The sequence below is a fragment of the Sinocyclocheilus anshuiensis genome, unplaced genomic scaffold (assembly GCF_001515605.1).
Source record: "Sinocyclocheilus anshuiensis isolate Anshui unplaced genomic scaffold, SAMN03320099.WGS_v1.1 scaffold553, whole genome shotgun sequence".
NCBI classification, from domain to species: domain Eukaryota; kingdom Metazoa; phylum Chordata; class Actinopteri; order Cypriniformes; family Cyprinidae; genus Sinocyclocheilus; species Sinocyclocheilus anshuiensis.
The window spans coordinates 942437-967458 of record NW_015539821.1 but is presented as its reverse complement, the minus strand read 5'-3'; the positions used below and the strand labels follow the sequence as shown (position 1 = coordinate 967458).

Sequence of the window (25022 nt, the reverse complement as noted above, 5' to 3'; positions counted from 1 at the left end):
TGCACAGAAGCAGCGTCTTTACTATAGCAAATGTATGCAGATGGAATTCATGTTCTGCAAAAGTCCCTAATTTAAGGTTACAAGGCAGTGCGTCCTCAAAGCACTGACTCACTGGTGTAGGATGACAGATGAGTGTTCGCTGAATAGACAGCCATGATCAAACTCCAGGATGAATTCTGGGCAAACTTTTTTGAACAGTTACACAACTGAACGTCTATGAAGAACCTCGCGGCAAAAGCTCAGCAACTGTGGAACTGTCAAAACACTGTATGCGCTACATCAATATCCGCCTACAAAGGTGGATGTGCTAAGAGTGCAAAAAACAAGCAACGAAGGGCACATTTATATCTAGGACCAATATGGAATTTCTTATAGTATCTATAGCTGAGCTCTATTTGACAGCAATATGAAACATCTCTACACTCACATTAATGTTCCTGAGTTTCTTCTTGCCCCTCTCTATTCGGCTGAGGAGTCTGTGATGTTCTCTAGGTGTTTGCTGGAAAAGGCGGTCATCGATGGATATGGTCTTCCAAAGAGGCACTCTATCCCTCCAAGGCTCTGGGACACGGCTCTCTGAATCCACACTCCGAGGAAAGCGCTTCACTTCCGACAGTGACGATGTCTCCCCTCGGTCATGGTCACGCAGCACTGACCCTGAAAGAGAGAAACAGACACCTCAAGTGATAACTGACACCCAGAGAGAAAGAAAACACCGGAGAATGAGGATAGGACCAAAACCTCCCCTCACAAGAACACACATTTTGAAGTGTTTGTGTTTTAAAATAAAGGATTCACAAAAATATTTAGGCCTAAATTTAGGATTTATGTATATGAATTGCATTTAAACTTCCCATCTCTTTAAACAGTCTTAACATAAGCTTAATGTGATGTACATACATATGGAAGCCTGTTTCTGCCATGGGATTAAAAAAATAAATACATAATTAAAATTAAAATAAAAAGTTGTAATTGCGACTTTTTATCTCACAATTCAAACTTTTTTCCATGCATTTATGAGTTTATATCTCATAGTTCTTTTTTTTCAATTCTGAGAACAAAAAAGTCAGAATTGAGAGATATACATTCAGAATTGCAAGAAAAAAGTCTGAATTGCGAGATAATTTTTTTTTTTGCACTTTTTATATTTATATTATGTGGCAGAAACTAGCTTCCTTATATAAATGAAACAGGTAAGACAAAGTAAAAAAATTCTGTAGAAGTACTAATAAACTGAATGTGTTTTAAACACAGAATAACCAGGTTTATATATTTATTAACAATAAATCCAATTTTATTCAATCTCATACATTTTAACTAATTGAATATTGCTTATTCCACAATGCAATGGAAATTTTTACCGGTTTAATTTATGTATAACTGACAAATATGCATGACAATGAGTTTATTAGTTTATGTTAAAACTGTGTAATCAAAATGGATGGAAATTTGATATGCAATTCAAACACATAAATCTTAAATTTAGGCCTAAACAGTGTAGAAAACAGCAGCACTGAAGAAGAATTTTGTATAAATGAGAAATCACTTAAAAAAGAAAAAAAAATATGAATAGAACGTTCTCACTTCCTCTCAATTCTCACTTTAAATGCTCTGATTAAACATCTTCCCACTGCTTCTCTAGTGAGTCATGTCTGTAACAATTTCACCGTAAAGAACACTGTGTAAAAAATGTATTACCACCTATTGTACCACATAGATGAATAAAAATCAGTTGAATGGCTAAAAATTTCACTTTCACCTCAAGTAACATTAAAAGTAAAGTATCTTGAAGATCTAATAAAGCAGTTCTTGTAAACTGGAGGCTTATAATGTAAACACACACATGCACCGTATGTTTCTAGGTTTGTAAGCGGGGTGTTTGGTTTCTCTGTACAATCAGCTGGTGAGCAGCAGTTCTTGCTCTTTATCCACTGAGCAACACATTGCATGGTTTCATCTCCTCCACTTACAATTAAAACTGCATGAAGACCTCGCCGTTACTGTCTTCCCCTCTGAGACTGTTGTGAAGAAAACATCCTCTGAAGTAGATGTCAAATAAACATTTATGAATTCGGTTTTACAGCTACAATCCACTATGTTTTGCATCTGTAATGAATTGTAATGGTGTCCTGACAAAATCTTAAACATTTTGATAACCAAGCTCAAATAAATGATGCCAATTTGTGAAAACAATCAGCAAGCCACATAAATGCGGACGATGAATAGAGATGGTAACCATGGTCCATTATTTTGGCAGCACTTGACAAGATGGAGATACTGATTTTAAAGTAACTGCCTAAGGAAAGCAACAAACACTGTAGCACATCACAGTAATGGTATCAGAGAGTAATACTTTGATTTATGGGTGTTTTTTCAATGACACACACTTTTATGCCCCAGGGGTTGATTTTTAATAATAGTTCTTATTGTTATATAAAGGTAAACATTTTACCATGCCATCATCATTTATTTTTTCCTACTTTTCAAAAGACATTTATGTGTATATTTTATTATTGTTAAATCTTTTATTATTATTCATAATAATAATCTTGACCTTAAATAAATCCAAATTAATTACTTCCATTTTAATTATTTCAATATCAAAAAATGGTGCTCATCTGTACTGCCAAATGTGAAATTCCATGTAAATATTATAAAACTTGTATTTTGGAAATATAAAATAAAAGCAAGTCATACAGTATGTCCATTTTATGCCATAAAGTTTAAAATGTCATTTTCTGTACAGAATGCTATTAAACACGATACATACTGTAATTTGAGATTTGTAAAATGACAATGTGTAGAAACACTTCATTTTCAGATCATTTTCTTAAAGTCCACAGGGAGAAGTGCCCATATTTGAAGAAACATCCATATCCCATGGTATTAAATGATTATCATGTTATATCATATCATATCATTCTCCAAGATACTGCAAGCAATACCATGGTATTCACTAAAACCATGTTAGTACAATGGTATTTTAATTTTGAACTGCCAAGAACAATTGAAATAACCACACCAGAAAATAACCAGTCAATTTTCTTTCAAAAAAACAAAACAAAAAAACAGCCCAATTACTGGACTTCCGTGTGTTCCATTGACAAATCCACAAAAATAATCCACTGAAAACCTCAGCATTTTATGCCACTCAGTGACTCTTATTAGTCACCCAGGTGTCAATCCAAGTGTGGATTGCACGCTACAGCCTTACATTATATAATCTCACTTGTCAAACACATACTGTAGACTAACTTTGTTAGCACATTGCTATGGAAATGATGGTGACTGTAGCAGAATGAAACCCGAACTGATGGGTGCAGCATCTGTGTGTGTGTGTCACGTGTCCAAGTGAACCATATCAAGTTTCTTCACTGGTCCCTGACGACAGATTCCTGTGGTGCTCTGGCTAGCACAGCTAGACATTATTTTCACATTATGAGCTCGCATCTACACATACCATCTGCTTTGATGCCTTCACAGCATTTCCACACACCATATTGCTATCTAACATGCAAACTACATTATTAAAACAATATATCATATTGCCAACCTGATCCTGTTTGTTGCATTTAGATATCCAAACCTGTGTAAGTAGTTGAATCTTTATATTAATACTGATGAGTCACTAACACAGTAAAGAGGTTTGAGATTTAATCCCAGGAGTCTGAGGTCAATAAAGACTCATAACCAAGCAGCTCTGTGTTATGTGAAGATGTTATATCACATCACCTGCGGTGACACTATTTGTAAACCCTCCTACAGCTTGAGTGTGGCTCCAGGGCTGAGCGCACTAACAAATTGAATGAGTCTGCAAAGCATTTTTTACAAAACGACCCCACTTTAAAGTCAAATAAGCGATCAAAACACAAATTATGGGATTGATCCAATTTGTCCAATTACCCATCATGTCTGAAAACCACCCATGGATGGACACAAGCACGTCGGCATGTTGATGAAGCGCTGCGGCTGTCTTTCAAGCACGGCTGAGAGTAAAGCATTTGATAAGTGTAATTTAACACAGAGTCCAACTAAATTAAACACGTGAGAAGAATCTTAAGACCTTAAAACAAACCACAGCTGGTGCTAATGATCCCAGTTTCCATGACAACCATTTGGGTTCCATCTTCGTCATCCTCAAAAACAATGGGTAAAGAGGTGTTGGCTCTAGGGTCACTGGTCTGTTCATTCATCGGGAAGGCCATACTTCTTGCCAAAAGACACACAGCATGTCATCGAGGGCCATTAGAGGAGGACAACATCTTTATTAACCATTCTAGGAAAGTTTGGCAACATATTTGCTGATAATGTGCAGGCTAGTAGGGAGATATGACCAAGAATCATGATCTGCTGGGACATCACATACTGCATACAGAATTAAGGACACAGTATATAATTTTTGAGGTTGTAAATAAAACAAAGATCATTGGAGTACGTTTTACAAGAAAATACTATTTCAGTCTGTCAACTAATGGTAATTCAATGTGTTACTTGCCATTTCTTTGTAATTGTGAAATTTACTAGCAATTTCTGAGTGAAAAATTATCCTACACCATTTTTTCTCAGTATAGTATGCATGTTAATTAAAAGAAATTGCAAATAATTATTTAATTAAACAATTTTTATTTCATTTACTAATATTATTTGTCACAAAACTGCACAGGGACACAAAGGCTGAGGATCCATGTGCAGTGGTTTATTGGAGGGATAATTCACAAATCGTAGTCAAAACAGGCTTGAGGTCGAACACAATAAGAAGTCCAAATAATGACAGAAAAACAGGCAGAAGAGCAAAAACCACAAAAACAAGACACAAGAGAACCAGGATAAAAGGATTAGAACTACAGCTGCGACACACGCAAGACTTAGCAAAGAAAGACAGAGGGCCTGTTTACACCTGGTCATTTCATGCGTTTCCGCTGATCGGATATCTATCTGATTTGTTAAAAGGTTTCCATTTACACTTGGCCACATAAATGTGTCGTCACAAAACGGATTTAAATCCTATCTTCAATTCCCGCGCTATATTTAAATTTAATGGAGTTCACGTCAACGAAATCAAAAGATAAGTGCTGCATTTTATTAATTATCAGCCGTGTTGACCATCTGCGTCTTACTTTGTTTCATTAGCGGCAGTTTGCGCGTCGGCTTGCTGAAGAGATACTCACAGTTTCGTCTGGAATGCGGCCCAGACCACCTCCTGAAGTGGTTTGAGCGATTGGATTTATATCCGTCTCGAATGTGTTTCGGAGGGCATTTACACCTGGTCTTTTCACGATCGGATAGCTATCCGATCAGAAAAAAACACATGAAGTGACCAGGTGTAAACAGGCTCAGAGAGAACCAGACTTTTATAAGGTGAGCTAACAAGGCTAACGAGACACAGGTGCAAACAATGAGTGCTGATGAGAATGGGCGAAGGATTATGGGACATGCATTATGGGAATGCCCTCTACTGGACAACTGGGGCACAGCTGTTCATGATGACATTATTATTATTGAAAAATAATAATTTTTTATTTTATTTCAAATGAATCAGTTATTATTCTTGTTTCAATTAAATATTTACAGCTTAAAATGAAAATGGTGCAAAAAATATGTTAAAAAGTTTATCATTGCTGTTTTTAATGTAACAATGCATCAACAGCCCAACACAATAACATTTGCTCAACCAATGGCATGAGTTTGGCGGCAGGATTATCTTTATGACTGATCAATGACAGATGGTCAGCGTGTGATCATTATTTTTGCAACTCTGTATGGTGATAGAAGTGGCTCAGAAATTGCACACTGCAGCTTTAACCTCTAAGATACATAAAACATGCTTGGTGTATTTTCAATTAGCAAAAGTAACCACACATCAGGAACAAAACAATAGTGATATTCATAGTTGGCACCTGTGCAAATCATCTGACATTACACAAAGTGGCTGCAATTCCATTTAATGCTGAAACACGGCTGTGTGGTTACTCATCAGCTATAGTTTGAATGACAACTGACATTTTAATGGGAAAGGAACAAAGGCTTTGGTACAAAATGGCTGAATTTCTACTGCCCTACATGTCCTGCTCAGAAATTATGGAATTTAAATTTAATACAGCAGTGGTTAGAAAAAAAAACACAAATACTCTATTCTTTGATCTCAATCATCTCTTCAGGAGAACCGACACGGCTTTTGTTCAGTTCTGTGCCCAAGCTCAAATGCAATAGTGGCCTCTACTGGATGACTGGGGCAGCGGATGAATTAAAAAGTGCACTGCTCACAAAAGAACCATCATTGTGCACCCATTCATCTGAAAGAATTTATAACACTGAAAAAAATATTAATTATTTATTAGTCAGAATAAATTGTTTTTGAATTCTTAATAAGTTTAAATTAAATTACAGATAATTCATTGGCAATTCAAATAAGAAATAATTTTAATTACAGAATTGAAATTTTATACACTAACATTCAAAAATTTGGGGTAGGTAATATTTTGTCTTTCTTTTTGAAATAAGACACCAAGGCTTCATTTATTTAATCAAAAATACAGTAAAAACAGTAATATTGTGATTTTTTTTTATAATTTAATGTAACTGTTCTATTTTAATATATTTTCAAATGTAATTTATTCCTGTGATGTAAAAGCTAAACTTTCAATAGCCATTCCTCCAGTCGTCACATAATCCTTCAAAAATTATTTTAATATTTTTCTATTTGGTGCTCAAGAAACATTTCTTAATAATTATCAATGTTTAAAACAGTTGTGCTGCATAATATTTTTGTGGATACTGTGATTTTACAGAATGAGTACATTTTTTTAAAAGTAAAAAACAATGTAAAAGTATTTACTGTCCGTTTTGATCAATTTAATGCATCCTTGCTGAACAGAAGTATTAATTTCTTTAAAAAAAATCTTCCTGACCTGCAAACTTTTGAACAGTAGTGGACATGAACTTACAGAATCAGTGTTTTTTTTTAATGTAATTTAGTTTATACCAATGTAAAAAAAAAAAAAAAAAAAAAAAGCCTATATAACATACACGAAACATACAAGAAATGTTCATTCTTATAACATAATCAGAGATTTTTCATACCAAACTAATAACAACAAATTTTATTTTTATGAATGAACAAATGAGTGAATGACTTAACTGCTTTCACCCAGACAACCCTTTTAGCTATAATTTCCGGCTTGTGCCATTTAGCGATTGCCTGTACACAGGGGTTATCTAACACTGATTTTATCATTTAGTACATTAAGGCTGAATCTCACGTCCCCAGGTAAAACCACAGAACCCAGTAGCTGAAAACAATCCTCCCGCAGCACTCATTCTATTACACACGATGGTGTCATTATAGGAAGATAACACCCAGCATCCATTGGAGCTCTTTGGATAAAATATTGATTCTGACGCCACTGCTGACATCAATATGTGTACTGAACACTTCTGTAGAAACAATCCAAGAATCCCTAGAGGGGCATCACATCAACACCACTTTCCTTTTCATGTCTTTCACTTTTAGCCTGAAGGTGAATTTAGCTATGGAAAACAGTCACTATTACAAACCAGACAAAGGTGTAGAAAACACTATCGTTGTTTACATCATGCTTACAATGGCATGGCTAGGCTGATGTTTTGCAAATCTTTGAATCTGATAAAGCTTGTGCTAAAAAACTTTCACTAAATTATGTTTTCTGTGCTAAGTACACTGCATCAAACTTACATTTGATCACATATATATTCAGAATGGAGCACTAGTGTACTGTCAACTGTATTTTATGCAGTATATACTGAAAGATCACATTAGCATTCAAAAGTTTGAGGTTGTTAAAATGTATCAATGTTTTTGAAAGAAGCTCTTATGCTTACTCAGGCTGCTACATGTATTTGAACAAATATACAGTAAAAACAGTAATATTGTGAAATGTTGTTACAATTTAAAATAACTGTTTTCTATTTTAATATATTTTAAAATGTAATGTATTCCTGTGATAGCAAAGCTGAATTTTCAGTCATTACTCCAGTCTTCAGTGTCACAGGATCCTTCAGAAATCATTCTAATAGGCTGATTTGGTGCTCACGGACCATTTCTTATTATTATCAATGTTGAAAACAGTTGTGCTTCTTAAGATTTTTTTTGGAATCCATGATACTGATTTTTGCTGTTGTGGGAAAAAAAAAAAACATTTATTTAAAATATAAATATTTTGTAACATTATAAATGTCACAATTTACAGCATCCTTGTTGAATAAAAGTATTAAATTATTAAAAGTTACACATTATAAATGGTATTATAAATTGTTTTTATAGTACTGTTACACTGTTGCAAGTTTAGTGAATCGACTTACCACCTCTACATTAAAAACACTAATTTTTGACAAAAAAGAGTGATACATTATCTTAAGTCCATCATGGATATATAAGATAATTTATTTTGCATTTTAATAATTTTTTTGTAAATACTGCATATATATATATATATATATATATATGTGTGTGTGTGTGTGTGTGTGTGTGTGTGTGTGTATATACATATCTATATATATATCTATATCACATTTTGTTACACTCCGAACCTAAGAAATGCTAAATAAATAAATAAAAAACTCTTGTTATTTTTAACATTTATTAACATTTATTTTTAACTCTTATTGACACACTATTTTCCTAATTAATGCTGCACAGTTGCTTTGACACAATCTGTATTGTTAAAAGCACTATATATATATATAAAGGTGACTTGACTTGACTTGTTGTACGTTTTGGTAAATGTAGATTATCTGCGTAATCCATACATACATAAAATTTGCACACTGGGTATACTGTATATACATACTATTTACTGTAGCAGTAGTAAGAGTAGTATGCTAGTATGGCATTCTAAACACAGCCCAATACATTCTTAGTTCATCAGAAAATTCTGTCATTATTTACTCACCCTCATGTCATTCCAAAGACTGTATTCATTGTGAGGAGAAAAGTGTGAATATTCTGCCTAAAATCTCCTTTTATGTTCCGTGGAAGAAATAAAGTGGGGTTTGGAATGACATAAGGGAGAGTAAATGATGACCGCATTTACATTTTATGGTGAAAAAACTCTTTAACAATCTTCCAAGTGCCCAGTAACACCATCCACTGTTTACATACCAGTCATACGCTCTTCCAGAGATAGGCAGAGCTGTTTATGGCATTAACAAAAGTCATTTCCTGCCACTCCGTACCACCCCTAAAGATAGTGATAATACTCTTCTGAAGGGTAGGTGGGGTTTGAGGGTGACTAAATGTTAAAAGCGCTATATAAATAAAGGTGACTTGACTTGACTTGACTAAATAAATATCACTGCCTCTTCTTCATCTCTCGGTGCCAGAAAATGTTGTTTTCCTTGACCATGTAAAATGAATTGCTCATTATGCCATCCAAATGTTCACCACTACTATTGCGACAGTGCTAATAAACGTCGCCTGCAGGGCAGTGCCACAAATAAACCTGCAATTAGGAGTCATTTTCACATACAACAAAAGCACTAATGACAGTGCCACCTCTGACGATTGACAGCATAACTGCATGAACTCCAGCATTGGATGAGGTTAGTTAAAACACTAATATGAAATACATACTTTGATATGTTCTGTAAGATATTCTCGTTATTTAAAAATTTGCTTTAACCCTCATGTTATGTTCCATTTTGACCCCGAGAGGATTTTCTTTTTGCTAGTTAATGTTATAACATTGGACTAAAACTTACTTACTTTACTCACACAGGGTATAACAACTTTTCAATCATTTGTATACCTTTTGGGGATTTTTTTACCCACCTTGTCACACTTGTGGTGTTCCTGGTCAAAAATGACAGGCAAAAATTGCTATACATTTCTTTTTTATCAACTTTTATTTTAATTAGGCCAGGCTTTGTATTTATTTTTTTACTCAGTTTTTTGTCACTCAAAAACTAAGGTGCATAAGCTCAGACTGATGAGGCCTATGACCAATCAGTTCCAAAAAGAAATACAAAACCTGCGCTAATTGAAAGAAAAGTTGACAAAAAGATTGAAACCAAGATTTGGTAATAATACAGCACAATGAGAGATTTACAAGCAATTTTGACCACAAACACCAAATTAGGCAAAGAATTTTCAGCACAGCACAGGGTTAATTGCTGTGTCTCATCTATTTTGTTTTCATTTGGATGTGCTTTGTAGTGAACATTAAATAACACGATATGTCTAAAGATATGGGGAAATAAATTTCATATACAGTACCTACAGTATTTCACAGCATCAGCCTTTTACTATTGGTAATTGCAACAAACACAGTGAGAGTATCACTCCCGGCAGAAGCAATTAGCCAGATTACTCGACTCATTAATTTTGCAGAGAACCTACGCCCTCGAATTTCACAAATATGTATGTCAAACTGTGCAAATTGCTTGATGTAACAGGCAATCAAGCAAATAAAAACAAACGGCAATGCTTGGCAAAACATAGTGAGATGAGAAATCAATCCATTCAAGAACCACAAAACCTCCAAATGTGGTTCCTCAAACTCAAATATAGTTCAGACACTGAAATACTACACATATGTATTTTTTGATTTGATTGAAAAAGGTTTCAACCCACAGCACTGGCACAATTATATATATTGAGAGCCAAAAGAGTTTTGGAGAGGAGTTGGTATCGGAGACTATGATGAATGTTTGTGATTGGCATACCTGATGCGTCCCAGTGCAGTCCTCCGGGGCTGGCTGCCAGGCGCCGCCGTTTCCTCACACTCACGCCACCTTGACAGGAGTCTCTGGTGGGCTTGGGCAGAGGAGTTGAGGTGGTCCGCAGGGGCGATGAGGACTGAGGGGAGGCTGAAACTGGCAATAGATGGGTTTCCCTCTCCTGGCACTGGCTCAGATAGATAGACTCGTTCTCCAGGGGCCTGTGGAACAAAAGAGATTTCATTTCTGCTGTCACTCCACTATAATTAGCTGTCATAGTGTGATGTTTTCATGATCACAGTTGAGCTCCCCCGTACCGCACAGCATGTCATACCAGCAGTGATAAACGCACGTTTTTTCCATACTAATCAATGTTAAGAAAATTACAGCTTTCAGCTGTACGTCAGAGAAAAGAAGGGAATTAAATTTGTGCAAAATGTGTGAGAACAAAATGTGAGAGTATTTTAAAGCATTATATTATAGATGTCAAGCTGTATAGGCAATATTATGTGTGAATTTAATGCTTAGTTTGAGTACATTGTGTTCTACACTGTAAAAAATAAAATCCTGTCAATTTTACAGAAAAAAATGGCAGCTGTGGTTGCCAGAATAATTCTGTTAAAAATGTAAAAATACTTACAGAACAACCTTTAAATATTACAATTTAAAACTGCAATTTACAAAAAAATGTAAATATACTAACAACCATTATAATACCACATATAATACCATTTTTTATACAGTTTTTACACTGTAAATTATAAGATGACTTGTTCTTTTTTTACCTCCAAAAAATGGAACATTCAATAGTATTTTACTGAAAAATTACATTAAATGTAAGGTTTGATCTACTTCCAGTTTCCCCTGTATATAACAACAGAACTTACCGATATTCCTTTACACTTAAAATTAGTCTTTTTAGTCTTTTTTTTTGTTTTAGTTTTTTTTGTTACAGTGTATACCTCAAGATTGGTTTGAAAAAAATAGAGCTAAATTTGAAAGATAAAATATTTTTCAATGCAGTAATACATTTAGTAAAAGCCTTAATAAAATAATAAATAGATATACAAATAAACAACCACCAAATTGACTAAAAATTTCCCTTTTTTTCTGTTTGAGAACATACAGTACCTGGAATCAGGAAGGGTATAGCTTTGGCTTTTCCATGATCCTCTCTTGCAGGATCCTGATTTTTTTCTTCTAAACAAAAATTCAACAATTCGTTCCATTGCAAACATGATGCCCTCATAGACTTCTTCTCTTCATGTAAAACAACTTATTAAAGATTTTCCATGTGATTCCATATGAGCAATGAGCAGCATATTAAACTTGAATGCACCTGCAAGATCTAACGCCACAGTTTTTGCCCAGGACTTCCCATAGCTAAAGCCTTTTCATAGTCAAATCAACAACGTAATCGCTCAGGGATAAAAAGAAAACTCCTAGTAAAAAAACAAAAACCAGCCCCACTGAGCGTTCAGCGCCCAGCATAAATATTAAGTTGCACCTTCAGCTGAAGTGCACCAGCCGCTCACACAAAAGCCATATCAGTCTGTCAAGAGTCAAGTTCAGTGTATATCTGATGGTAGAGTTGGCTATGTTGCTTTTGTGAGGCTTGATTAACTGTAGCGAGTTAGGAGAGGTTTCCAGTGAATGCTTTGTTTCCACTGAGAGATGTAATAACACCATCTCAGTATGAAACCCCGCTTTTTGTTTTTAATAAATGGCTCTACTGCAGCTTATGAATGTAGCCTGATTACATAAAGTTTGATGGCGGTGAGTTTCTTTTTGTGCCCCAGGCAGGATTAAAACAGTATTAACTGGTCTTAGTCATTGTGACACACACACACCGTGAACACACACCCGGAGCAGTGGGCAGCCATTTTTTTGCTGCGGCGCCCGGGGAGCAGTTGGGGGTTCGGTGCCTTGCTCAAGGGCACCTCAGTCGTGGTATTGAAGGTGGGAGAGAGCACTGTACATTCACTCCCCCCACCTACAATCCCTGCCGGTACGAGACTTGAACCCACAACCTTTGGGTTACGAGTCCGACTCTCTAACCATTAGGCCACGACCACAGATACCACAGAAGATGCTTGGAACTTACAAAAAAAGTGTAGTTAGCTGCTTGTCAATAGTCAGTATATCATTTTGTGGTCATTACATTAGCTGTGTAATAATTAATTAAAAAGAAAAGAAAACGTATTTTTGCATGTCTATAAGATAAAGCAAGACACTGCTTACCAAGCAAACAGCCTACACACACACACAAACGTGAGATTCCTGAATAAATATGAAACTTGCCCTTAACTGAAACGCCTACTCTAAGAAAAGCAATCAAACTGGTCTGTAACAAAGAAACAGAAACTATCCAGACCCATCCTTAAAATTCTCTCACAAACATGTTACCTGGACTCTTCGTCTGTGTCTCCAGTGCCATTCTCACGGGACGGTGACGGCAAGGAGCAAACTGAATCCCGGCTCCTGGGTAACAAAGTAGAGGGCATACACAGCCATGTCTCCAGATCAGAGAATTTGGAGTAGCTCAGCATTTCTAAAACACTGCAGTATAGGAATACAAAGACATATCATGTCAGTCGTGCTTTTTTTTAAATATATTGCAGTAACAAATAGTGTATAATTTAAAAAATATATGAAAAAAGAATGTGTAATGTGATCAAGTATATATATATATATATATATACTGTATATATATATAGAGAGAGAGAGAGAGAGAGAGAGACTATATATAGACTATATATACTTATAGTACCTGTCCTCTCCCATTCCTGGGATTTCATATTTGTGACAACCACATGGTGTTCGTGATTCCTGTGGAGCCAGCAGGCAAGTTTTCTCGGTCTCATAAGACATCTTGAGCCATTTCTGAGGAAAACAGAACAACCTGTTAGTGCACTGTATGCTGATCATTTTCTTCTACAGACACTAACGAAGCCAAATTACACAGCCAATTATCCACATGGCTAATGTTTTGGACCTGAGGTCACTTGGCACAGGTCCCTGCTGGTGGTGCCAAACCGAATCTGGCAAATCAAGCCTGCACACATTATTAATGCTCATACAGTACATGTGGCTCAGTAGCCTTTTAAGTTTTAATACAAAATGTGAATTCTGTCCTGTCCTAACATTTTAAATAAGAAATCATAAACGTAGAAATATTAAATGTTACCTTTTACATTTTGCTGTTTCATGATGAATTGTTTTACTGTTTACATTTTACTGAAAAGTCAAACCAGGCAGGTTCCATTGTGACAACTTACTCCATGGTGTGACAGCATTTCGTGGTAAATGTTTAAATGAAATTAATCTTTTTCCCCCTGGGCAATAACGGTGGAAATGTTCAATTTTTTGTAGCTTTAATGTATGTTACTATACAGAAACTGACTTTCAAAAATAAACTATCATGATAAACATTCACTCCCTTAATCACTACAGAAATGCCTTTGAACAAATGAGCTTTAGCAGACTTGTGGTTTCGAAATGAGCTTTAAAATCTCCTCACACTTTTCCCATCACAACACTGTTCATATCCCACATGTATCCATCTTTAATTACTCCTCTTCCTTTCATATAACACCCCACCTTCACTGCAAACAGTCCAGTTGCTATGTACACTGTAAAGTTGACAGATTTTCACGCTACGTCCAGTGCAGACAGCTTCACTGAATACGAACACGGACTCGTTTGGAAAAGGAGGGAATGTACCTCTTTGTTCTCCGGTTCTGGACTCAAGGAACCGCTGCGGATCCTCAGAACATCTGCATCCTCTTCCCGTAAAACCCTGAAACTGGACTCAAAACTTCCCGTTACGTGTCTTCCACTCAGGCGTAGTGAAAAGTCTAACTCCTGCGAGTGTATTTGGGAACAAAAGCTAAAGATTTCTGCAAAACTCACCAAATATGATCCCTGTTCGCCATCAGGAAGTGAAGGAACCCTGTCATCTGCTCCGAAGATATGCGCTTTTCATCTCTGTTCAATAACTATAAACTATGTTCCACGGCGTAATGTTTTAATAGCCTATGTTTTGCTAACGACCGTATGAACGTTAAAATGTCGATTTTCGTTGAAACCCGTCCTGTCCAGATTTTTTTGTGCTTGTCAGTGTAAGATAAGACAGGAAATATTTATGTAGTTATCCAGGAAAATGAGAGACTGCAATTATCTCACATAAACAGTTCATCTTCATGTTGATGTAACCAAAGAACATCTCTGCCATTTCCACCAAACAACATGATGACTAGCCTCATTGATATACTATAAAGTTTTTGTACATTCATGAGAAATATGTACTGTAACACTGTCACACACACACACACACACACACACACACACACACAACCCTCTGTCAAACTAAGAGAGCGTCATGTGATTATTCACTGGTTTTATTAAAGTAAATCTTATGTATTTATTTATTTTGCACGTTTTAGCTATTTCATTTGTCAGAAATATGCAGCTATTGTTAAAACTGCCTGTAAAAAGTTTTGTAAATTAATCTAAAATGCACTTTATGTGATAACTTCTAAATAAGCTGATTTTACTCAAGTCAAATTAAGCATTAACATAGTGATTTTATTTTATTTCATAGTGACTCCTGGGGAGGGACATACTGTAAAATACTTCTGAAAATTAAATACATTTAATGCTGTTTTTAAACATTACAGTCCAAATAATATATAATTATACATTTATAATTTATCTTCCATTTTACAGTTTGTGTCTTACTTGATAAATTACATGTAAAAGATCCTCAAGGTCAGCAGACATTTCACTTTTAGATAAAGATTGATGCTTTTACCAAGTCATGTGAGTATGACACCCCTTTTAATATTTTCCCAGATATTAGGCCCACTCACTCCCTGCGGATAAAACTTTTTTCCCTGTTAGTCACTATAAAGACCACATGAGGGAGCTTTAACCAATGCATATCTTGAGAGACTGAACAGATCTCCTGACTAACAGCTTCATGAATCCAGCTGAAGTTTTTTCAGCAGACAAAAGTTATTTTCTGATAAATCAGAGATTTAGTGAGTCTCTAGACTTCTTCATGCATTACACAGATCACAATGCAGATGAGCAAGAGCCCGAGTACAGCACCCAGTAATGGGAGTGGGAATAAGATGAAAGAGGCAGAGAGCATTGAACATCTGTCTGTAATTGACGGCATGGCCAGGGAATCTAGGGGAGTGTGTGGCCTTACAGCTGTGGTGCACAGATTTGTTTTCGTTCCTTGGATACTGTGGCACCCTGGTGCCTCAGAAACTGACCCACCACAGGAATGATTCCGTACGATTCCAATGGATATGTGCAGTCAGTATGTAGAGGGTTAAGTATCGAGGTAATCTTTAAAAGAAGAGAAACATATTGAAAAAAATACTTCATTTCAGTCTGGTTACCACTCCAGGGCACATATGCTTCATCTCATGGTAAGTCTGAAGCTTTATAATTTATACATTAAACTTGCTGCATCATGACTGTAGTGAACTGGTAACTAATTTTACTAAGATATTTTTGTAACTTTGCTGTTTTGTAAATCTGCTCATACATTATCTTTCAAAAGTTTAGGGTCGGCAAGATTTTTTAATGTTTTTGAAAGAAGTCTAACCAAGGCTGCATTTATTTAGTCAAAAAACATTAAAAACAGTAATATTGTTCAATTTTATTATAATTTAAAATAACTATTTTCTATTTTAATGTATTTTAAAATATAATTCATTTTAAGCAGCCATTAATCCAGTCTACAGTGTCATACAATCCTTCAGAAATCATTCTAATATGTTGATTTGGTGCTAAAATATAACTTTTTTTTATTGTTATCATTACTATTATGTTCAAAACAGCTGTGCTGCTTAATATTTTTGAGGAATCATGAAACATTTTTTTCAGGATTCGTTGATGAATGGAAAGCTCAAAGGAACATAATTTACTTGAAATAGAACTTTTGAACAGTAGAGTATTACATTTTTATTTATTTTCATAACTCTTAAAATGATAAACAGTCTTAAAATGACCAGATTACAAAACAAAGTGACTATATTACTTTTTTCATTCAGCCTGTATTTTTAGGATATGATTATATTTTATAATATATATTATAAAGTATACTTTAGATATACTTTATTAATCTCCTGGGGGAAATTACAGCAATAAAAAATGTATCTCAGTATAGGAACTATAGCAATAATATACAGCATCATACAATACAACTCAAAGCTAATCCAAAATATTATTGTAAAATTATTTTTTTAGTGCAAATATTGTACTTGATGAATGTACATAGTGAATGACTGAGCAAATGAATAGATAGCAATAATAAATAATACCAAAAAGATATGTACATGGATGGATGAATCAATGACTATACATGAATAAATATAATAATTCACTTTTCATCTAAGGATTTGCAACAGGTTTACATAAAAAATTGGTTGTTATTTTTGATCTTAGAAATGCTGATACAAACTGAAACAATCTCAGCATTGTTGGTAAAGAGCAAGAGGAACCTGAAAATAACCAAGCAAAAGTGAATTAAACATCCCAGCAACTTTCACTGGACCATGAGCACTGATCATTCTGCGCTGAAGGGTTCAGCCCTGGTTAATGGAGCAGAGCTGGCCACAGCCACTGGAGGGGTCCTGCTCTCGCTGCACTCTTCCATTCAGTGTTGTTCTCCTGATAATTGGCGTTGCACTCACAGCAGTGGCCTACAGCTGCAGCACCCACGGATCGACCATCTCCATTCTGGGACTTCTGCTCCTCACCAGTGGACTGTTGCTTCTGGGCTTCAGTGCAATATGCAGAAGATGCAGAAAGAGAAGAAAAATGGACAAAGCGTGGGAGAGTCAGACTGACCTGGTAGAGAGTTTGAGGAATAGTTTTGATTAAAATATGTTTGAAAATGTATTAATTTAAATTAATTTGTCATTATAATTCAATTTAGTAAAATAAGATATTTTCTAAATATTCTGTTTTTTTTAAGTGAAAAAATAAAAACATTCAGCATGCACAATGCATGAGTTCAGGGCCGGATTTATGCATAGGCATTCTAGGCAAGTGCCTATGCTCGCTCGTCAGGGGGGGCCAAACTCAATGAAGAGATATATAATTTTTTGTTATAGCCTACTATGGGCTATCTACAACAGTAAAAGAACCAAAACCCCAGAAGTTTAATATAACAAACAATAGGGTAAAAAATGACAAAGTATTTCCATGTCTTCCACCTTTTTTATGTAGGCTACGGAAATAACGCTTTCTTTCTCTCGTTCTCTCTCACAGACAAACACACATGCACTCGCGCACACATGCAGAGACGCGACCAGAAACTTGTTGTCAGCGCTGCTCCGCGAATTTATCAATAAAATTGTTTCGCAGCTGAAAAGCTACATGACTTTTCTCAGTAGCGAGGTTCTTGAAGCAGTTTAACTTAAAGATTCGCTATTAGTAGACGCTGTGGCTAAGTGCGTTAGACTGCATTAATAACTGCATTAGCCTGCATATCAATGGCTCAAGCCTCTAAAATGACGTTTTGGAATTTCCAATGGAAGGTTTTTGCAAAATAAGCTACGTAAAAAATTTGTACAATACACACCAGATTTCAGGACGGAAACATGACAAATAAATCATTTTAACAATGTCTTGATGTGTGGTTGTGAGTGTGACTCCAGGCCGTTAAAATTATTAGAGAGATAATGCACTCCTGAAGTCATGTGGCCACGACGCTGCACCTACAGGTGCATCTCAATAAATTAGAATGTCGTGGAAAAGGTCGTTTATTTCAGTAATTCAACTCAAATTGTGAAACTCGTGTATTAAATAAATTAAATGCACACACACTGAAGTAGTTTAAGTCTTTGGTTCCGTTCCCTCCTTCAGGGAACGAGGGTTACCATACGTAACCGAGACGTTCTCAAACTACATTCGATTTTTATTGATTGAACTCAAGCACTTATTGCGATAGAAAACACTGTAACGGTTTCTACTGATTAAGAAATATTTTTGTTTGCTTGGGTGGTACTAATGTTGGGCCTCTTATATTAATAGGGAAGGGGGGCCCAAAAAATTGTTTTGCCTGTCACGAAAAGAGGTAAATCTGGCCCTGCATGAGTTTGATCAGTGTTGGTTTTTTTAATGAACCAGCAGTGTTTAAAGTTTCTAGAGAATCAGACTGACCCAGATTACATATTTGCATAAAAAATGCCCAGGTTTTGATTAAACTGTACAATGTGCATGGCATTTGAGGTTAAAACAATCTACTTTGAATGGAAATGTTGGTGACTTCAAATCACATAAAAACCAGAGGAGCACATTCATTCAGATTCCAAACAGATTATGCTCTGTGTCACGTATGCTTTGCATGGCCCCAATCTGTGACCTTCTTTTTAAGATCTCAGTTATTTTTTTAGTCCATCTGGTACCTGTACACTATAATCCTTGTCAAACCATAAAACCTTGGGCAGGTGGTATGTGCTAGTGTTCACTGCACAGCTGTAAACTGTAATAGATGCTGATGGACAGATCAAGATGTGAATAGGCAAATGTTGCAACCCCAGATTAAGAAAAGCATTCTACTTTGTCTTTCTCCTCCATTAACACAAACATCAACATGAACAATAGTGTATCCTTGGTTTACCTTTGTGTATATCACCAAATATCACATTTCAGTTTTATTTTTTATTGCTGAGACCTGTTAAAATGACTTATTTGTAATATTGCTTAATATTTTTGGTCACTTTTGTAGTGTACTTTGGCCTAAAATTCATTATACTTACATTACTGCAATATTAAATACACATATAGATAAACACATTATAAAACCATAAAATGTTATGAAATATGCTAAACACGCATACATATCATGTTAAAAATATGGTATCTCCACACATAACCTTAAATCTGTGTTATGGCTTCAGTGTTATGTCACCATTAAAAACGACAACATAACAACAAAAACTCTTATTTTTCTTTATGTTATGGCTATATTTAATGATCATATATAATATCACAATATTTTATTATGATTAAACAAACATTTTTTTTTAAATAAATCCATAAAAACTTAATCTAGAAAAATGTCCCCAATCTGAGTCTGTCCCCAAACACACTTAGTATGCCTTATATTATGGCAAAAATAAATCATTATACATAATTATTAAAGCAAATTATTGTTTTCTGTTGCTGTTGTTTTTCGTGATGAAACTCCAATAATGACAAACAGTATAACTCTGTATAAATCCATAAAAAATGTATCCAAAATTTCTAATGAAATGGTGAATGGGAAATGATAATATATACACACACACACACATATACACATACATATATACATACATATATATATATATACATATGCATAATATATATATATACATAAGTTATATTTTCCCAAATTACCTTCAAAAACAACATTAAATCTGCTTTTTGTCTTAGGTGTTCTGTCACAGTCCATTTATGAGATAACATGCCAATTTTAATAAACACTGTCTCAAAAACTCATATTATGCTTTAAATACAATAAATCATTATTATATGTGTGTGTGTGTGGTGTGTGTGTGTGTGTATATATATATATATATATATATATATATATATATTATGAATGCAAAATAAGGGGGAGGGGGAAAATGCATATTACACGTTCCCAAAATACATTGAATCTGCTTTTTGGCTTGAGTGTTATGTCACGGTCCATTAATAATGACATAACTAAAAGTCGTTCATTACACAATACTTAGTGAAATCCCACATTGACGTGCTCCTGGCAAAAGGACACGAGGTGGGACATGCTAAAAATTCTACTCCACCCTTTTACCGTCTCTGCATAATTTGGCCAAAGCCATCGTGCAATGTGCAGTTGGCAGAATAAAATGGCAGCTTAAGCTATTAAAGTGAGCATCATAATCATTGGCTGCAGGAATTCAAGTTTGGTGGAATAGAAGGGGAGGGATTAAAGTCTTTGAACGGCAGAGAGAAATCTCCACTCTGATCTCTGCACAGGGCCCTGCTGGTGCTCACCGGGATATCCCTACTACTGCAAGCTTTGCCGAAGAGCCCGACGGGAGTCCATGGTGCCCACATTTCTCTCAGAGCTCGGAGTCAGGGATGCAGCTTCGCCATGGGTCTCATGGAGTTTTACCTGGAGATTGATCCAGTCACTCTAAACCTCATCATCCTCATAGCCAGCTACGTCATCCTGCTTCTGGTCTTTCTCATTTCTTGCATCCTGTACGACTGCCGTGGCAAAGACCCTTCCAAGGAGTATGTTTCCGAGCCCCCTGCCCCCCAGCAGCAGTCTCCCATTCGGCTCGTGGTGATGCAAAACTCCCCGGCCTTGTCGCGTTATAATGAGCAGAACAACACAGCTGCCTCCAGCTTCGCGCCTCTGACCCCTGACATACGCGAGAAGAGGAGCACGCTGGTCTGACACATCCGCAGTCTGCTGATGAGTGACCCTCTCTCGTTTTTCCCATTTGGACACATATTCAATCTCCTTGAAGTTAATAAATGTTCAAATGTATTAAACCTAATTTGAGCTGAAACAGGTAAGATACAAATAGTTCTCACTGACCAGAATATATGACCCATTTAATGCTATTTATTTTTACTCATATTTGTCCAAGGTGCTGTCCTTTGTACAATATTGACACGAGAAATTGTTTTCATTATTAACCTCAAAAATATTTTGCATATTGATATTATTCAATATTATTTGTTTAAAAAAAACTCTTTATAGATCTGTTATTTTGTGCAACTCTAATAATGACAAACAGGATAATGCTTTTTATAAACCCATAAAACATATCAAGAATTTTATTGAAATGATGAGTAATTTATTTAAATGATTAACATTTTAATAAAGTATTCATTAAAAAATATTTATTTAACATTACATATGTATTCAATATTATGTATATATTTAATAAAAATATAATTGCAATAGTATATATTATTGATGTATTTAATATTGTAAGTACTTTTGGGATCATGTAAATTACACTACAGAAGTGACAAAAAGATTAATATTAAAAGTAAGCCATTCTCCAACACCATTTTCACAGACACATTGTGGATGACATGCTGAATTCTTAATAATTTATGGCCATCAAGAGGAAGAAGGCATTTGGTAGCACAGGGATTAACTGCAGCAACATCAAGTGTCTGTACTATTGCATCATCATCCGAGTAAACATACAAACCAAAATGGCCGTAGTGACCGTAATGTTTTACGCACTATGGTCTTTATCCAGATAAGATGGTTATATAAATACAGTATTGTGTAAAGTTTAATTCAAGTTACTTAAATGGTGAAATGCAAAAGAAGAGGAGTTTTTTTTATGGTCATTTTGCATCTATTCCTCTTTGGTTGGTCAAATGTTGCAACTTTAGCTCATGACATGATTTTGATTTAATACTAAGAGCAGGACTAGCTAAACTTAAAAGCTACACAGTACACATCATTTGCTCTTTTGTGTGCAAATAGGTGCTCCAAATCACTTTTTGTTGGTTTGAATGTATCTTGTTGGCTCTATAAATTGGGCAGTCATCATTTTATGATATATTTTATAAACTATATGATCAGTTTGACAGACTACAGATGTATCATATCTGCAGTATATTGCAATATATTTTGCTCTAAGCTGATGTGTAAACATGTCAAGAATTGATAAATGAATGAATAGCTATTAAAAAGCATTAAAAAAGCAAGTAAATACCGTCTATGGTCTGGAAAACGTTTTGAATAAGGACCAGTGCAATTTTTCCCCCTCAGATTATAGTTTTATGATTAAATAAACCCATTAAAGATAACCCAACAAACCACTGAAGTTATTTTCAAATTAAAATTAGAGTCTTATTTAGTTAGTTAGTTAGTTAGTATATTCTGTTGAATATAATGGCACATCTGCCATTGTTGATATCAATCTGGGCTGCTTCTGTCTTGTTTCTGACTTACATTGTCTAGCACTATATTTTTATGTTACCATAACATACTCTGTCAAAAACAAATATAAAGTGAAACATCAATGTTTTTTTGTTTTTTTTTTAGTGGTCAGACATTGCAAGTATTTCTTATATGACATTTCTATAAGCCTTTTTTTCCAATATGTTATTCTTTTGATCTCCATTTACCACCTTTTTTTAATAGCATTCACAATTAGAATTACGTAACATGACCCTCTGACATTCACTGATAACACACCAAACAACATTTGCCACTGGAGGCGCAGTCAATAAAACAGTCTTTAATGGTCTCTTCTCTTCTCTATTTCAGTGCGTCCATCTGCATTCATTAGTTTATTATGGACAATTTCATCATGGAAATGGAGTTATTTTATCCTCTGGACACTGGATAGAGGCCAGTAGAAGACACAAGTGCGCACCTGAACAGAGCTAATGTCTGGACACGTGTACAGTCATAATGTAATCTGCTGTAGAAATGACGTGATTATGCAGGTTTGTCAAAGGCATGAATGTTGCCCAAGTAGTGTACAACACTAAGTATATAAGTTATACATTTTGAATGTGTTCGTTGTGAAGTTTGAATGTGTGTGTTTGTAAATGTGTAAACATATAGGAATATTGTAAAGAATATATTTACAATAATATAGTCTCATAGTAAACCAATTCATAGGAAATTCTAATTCAGTCGACATTGATGAAACCACTTGGCTACATGCAATTGTTAACAATGTAATCAGATGTAAAACATCTATATTTATGTATTGCATTTTTGCTTTTTTCCAAAGCAGCTTACTTTGCATTCTGTGTATATATTTTGCTAATAGGATTTATGTGTTCCCCAGGAATCAAACCCATGACACTGGCGTTGCTAGCACTATGCTGTTGAGCAGTTGAGATACATCATCTAAAATGCAATATATTTATGAAGTATAATAATAGATGTTATTTTATGGAAAAATGTAAAAAATTGTGCTAAATGAATTCAGATTTTTCAGCAAATAGATTTTGTTTGACAATCAAGTGGTAAAAAAGTGGTGAGATTTAATTCCTGTTCTCACTAATATAACATTCAGAGAACTGTATTCTCAACAGAACATTTCTGAATAAAAGCAAATAATTTTTTCTAATCAGACTTGAGCATTCTTTTGTTGTATGTGCCTATGGCAGCTTCTTTCTGCCACAGATTAAAAAAAAGTAATTGTGACTTTATATCTCAAAATTCAGAGAGGTTAACTTGCAATTTTTACTTTTTTCCTCGGAATTCTGAGTTTACATCTTTTTACTTTTTTCTTTAATCTAACTCAGAATTCAGAATTCTAGAGAAAAATATCTCACAACCCAGACTTTTCTTCTCAGAATTGCGAGATAAAAATAACGCAATAACCTTTTTTATTATTTTTATCCCACGTTTGTTTATCAGTATGGTAAGAGATGTGCTAAAAAACCAACTGCTCCTGAATCTGAGTAAATCCTGAATAATTTGTAATAATTCCTAACTGAATTTACAGAGAAAATAGGTCTACATATTAATCGCGTGTGGCTAAAATTGAACACTGGCCCTCAATTAATCAGGGTCAGTTATTCTGCGTTGGTCATGAGCTGGAGAGGGCAAGCAAGGGTATGGACAGTGGAGGATAAGGATGTGACCAGTGTAAGGTTTGTAATTCCTGTTGCCTGTCCTTTCTTTCAGATGGATTGCAGCCAGGCTGAACGCAGGCTGGGATTAATGTTAGATCCCAATCTGCTCCCTCTGCATTTACAAATGGCTTTATATAACTCCTAGTCTATTTGATAAACGCCACATAATCCCACAGGAAGTCATCTGTGTTTGTCTGGAGTAAGAGGTCGTTTAGGCCACACCCAGAAGCAGCACGTACTGGAGGTCTGCTCTGAACACATGTCATTGCAGGAATGGAGTGACTGTCATGCTGTTGACAGGAAGCCCATTTTACAGCATGCTAAAGCTTTAGAGAGAGAGAGCATGACTGTTTGCGTGCATGCCAAAGGGATGTACTGCTTAACAGAATATTTTTTTGGAATTAATGAATAGTTTCTATATGTGGCCTACTTTGTGTATTATTATTACACCATAAATATATATATATTGACAATGTTAACTTGCAATGTCTTTCTTATATATGTATATAAAAAATAAAAAATTAAATAATAATAATAACGACAATGTAATATTTATCATATTTAATTAAAAAAAACAATTGTAAATATATTATTATTATTATTATTATTATTATTATAACAATAATTATAACATCTAAATATTTATATATTATACAGTATATATATATATATATATATATATATATACGTATATTATATGTATATAATATTATACAGTATAT

General features: G+C 34.9%; 1 protein-coding gene across 1 annotated transcript in view; it reads right to left on the bottom strand.

The window, feature by feature from the left end:
• LOC107684130 (ankyrin repeat and fibronectin type-III domain-containing protein 1-like) overlaps window positions 1-14627 on the bottom strand; it is a 92396-nt gene extending 77769 nt beyond the window's left edge. The window contains exons 1-6 of the mRNA XM_016480342.1: window positions 14605-14627; window positions 14416-14497; window positions 13463-13575; window positions 13099-13251; window positions 10699-10913; window positions 428-657 (exon numbers count right to left, since the gene is read on the bottom strand). Of these exons, the coding sequence (XP_016335828.1) occupies window positions 428-657; window positions 10699-10913; window positions 13099-13251; window positions 13463-13575; window positions 14416-14497; window positions 14605-14627 (816 nt within the window). The remainder of the gene's footprint in view (window positions 1-427; window positions 658-10698; window positions 10914-13098; window positions 13252-13462; window positions 13576-14415; window positions 14498-14604) is intronic.
• Window positions 14628-25022: the final 10395 nt, after the last annotated feature.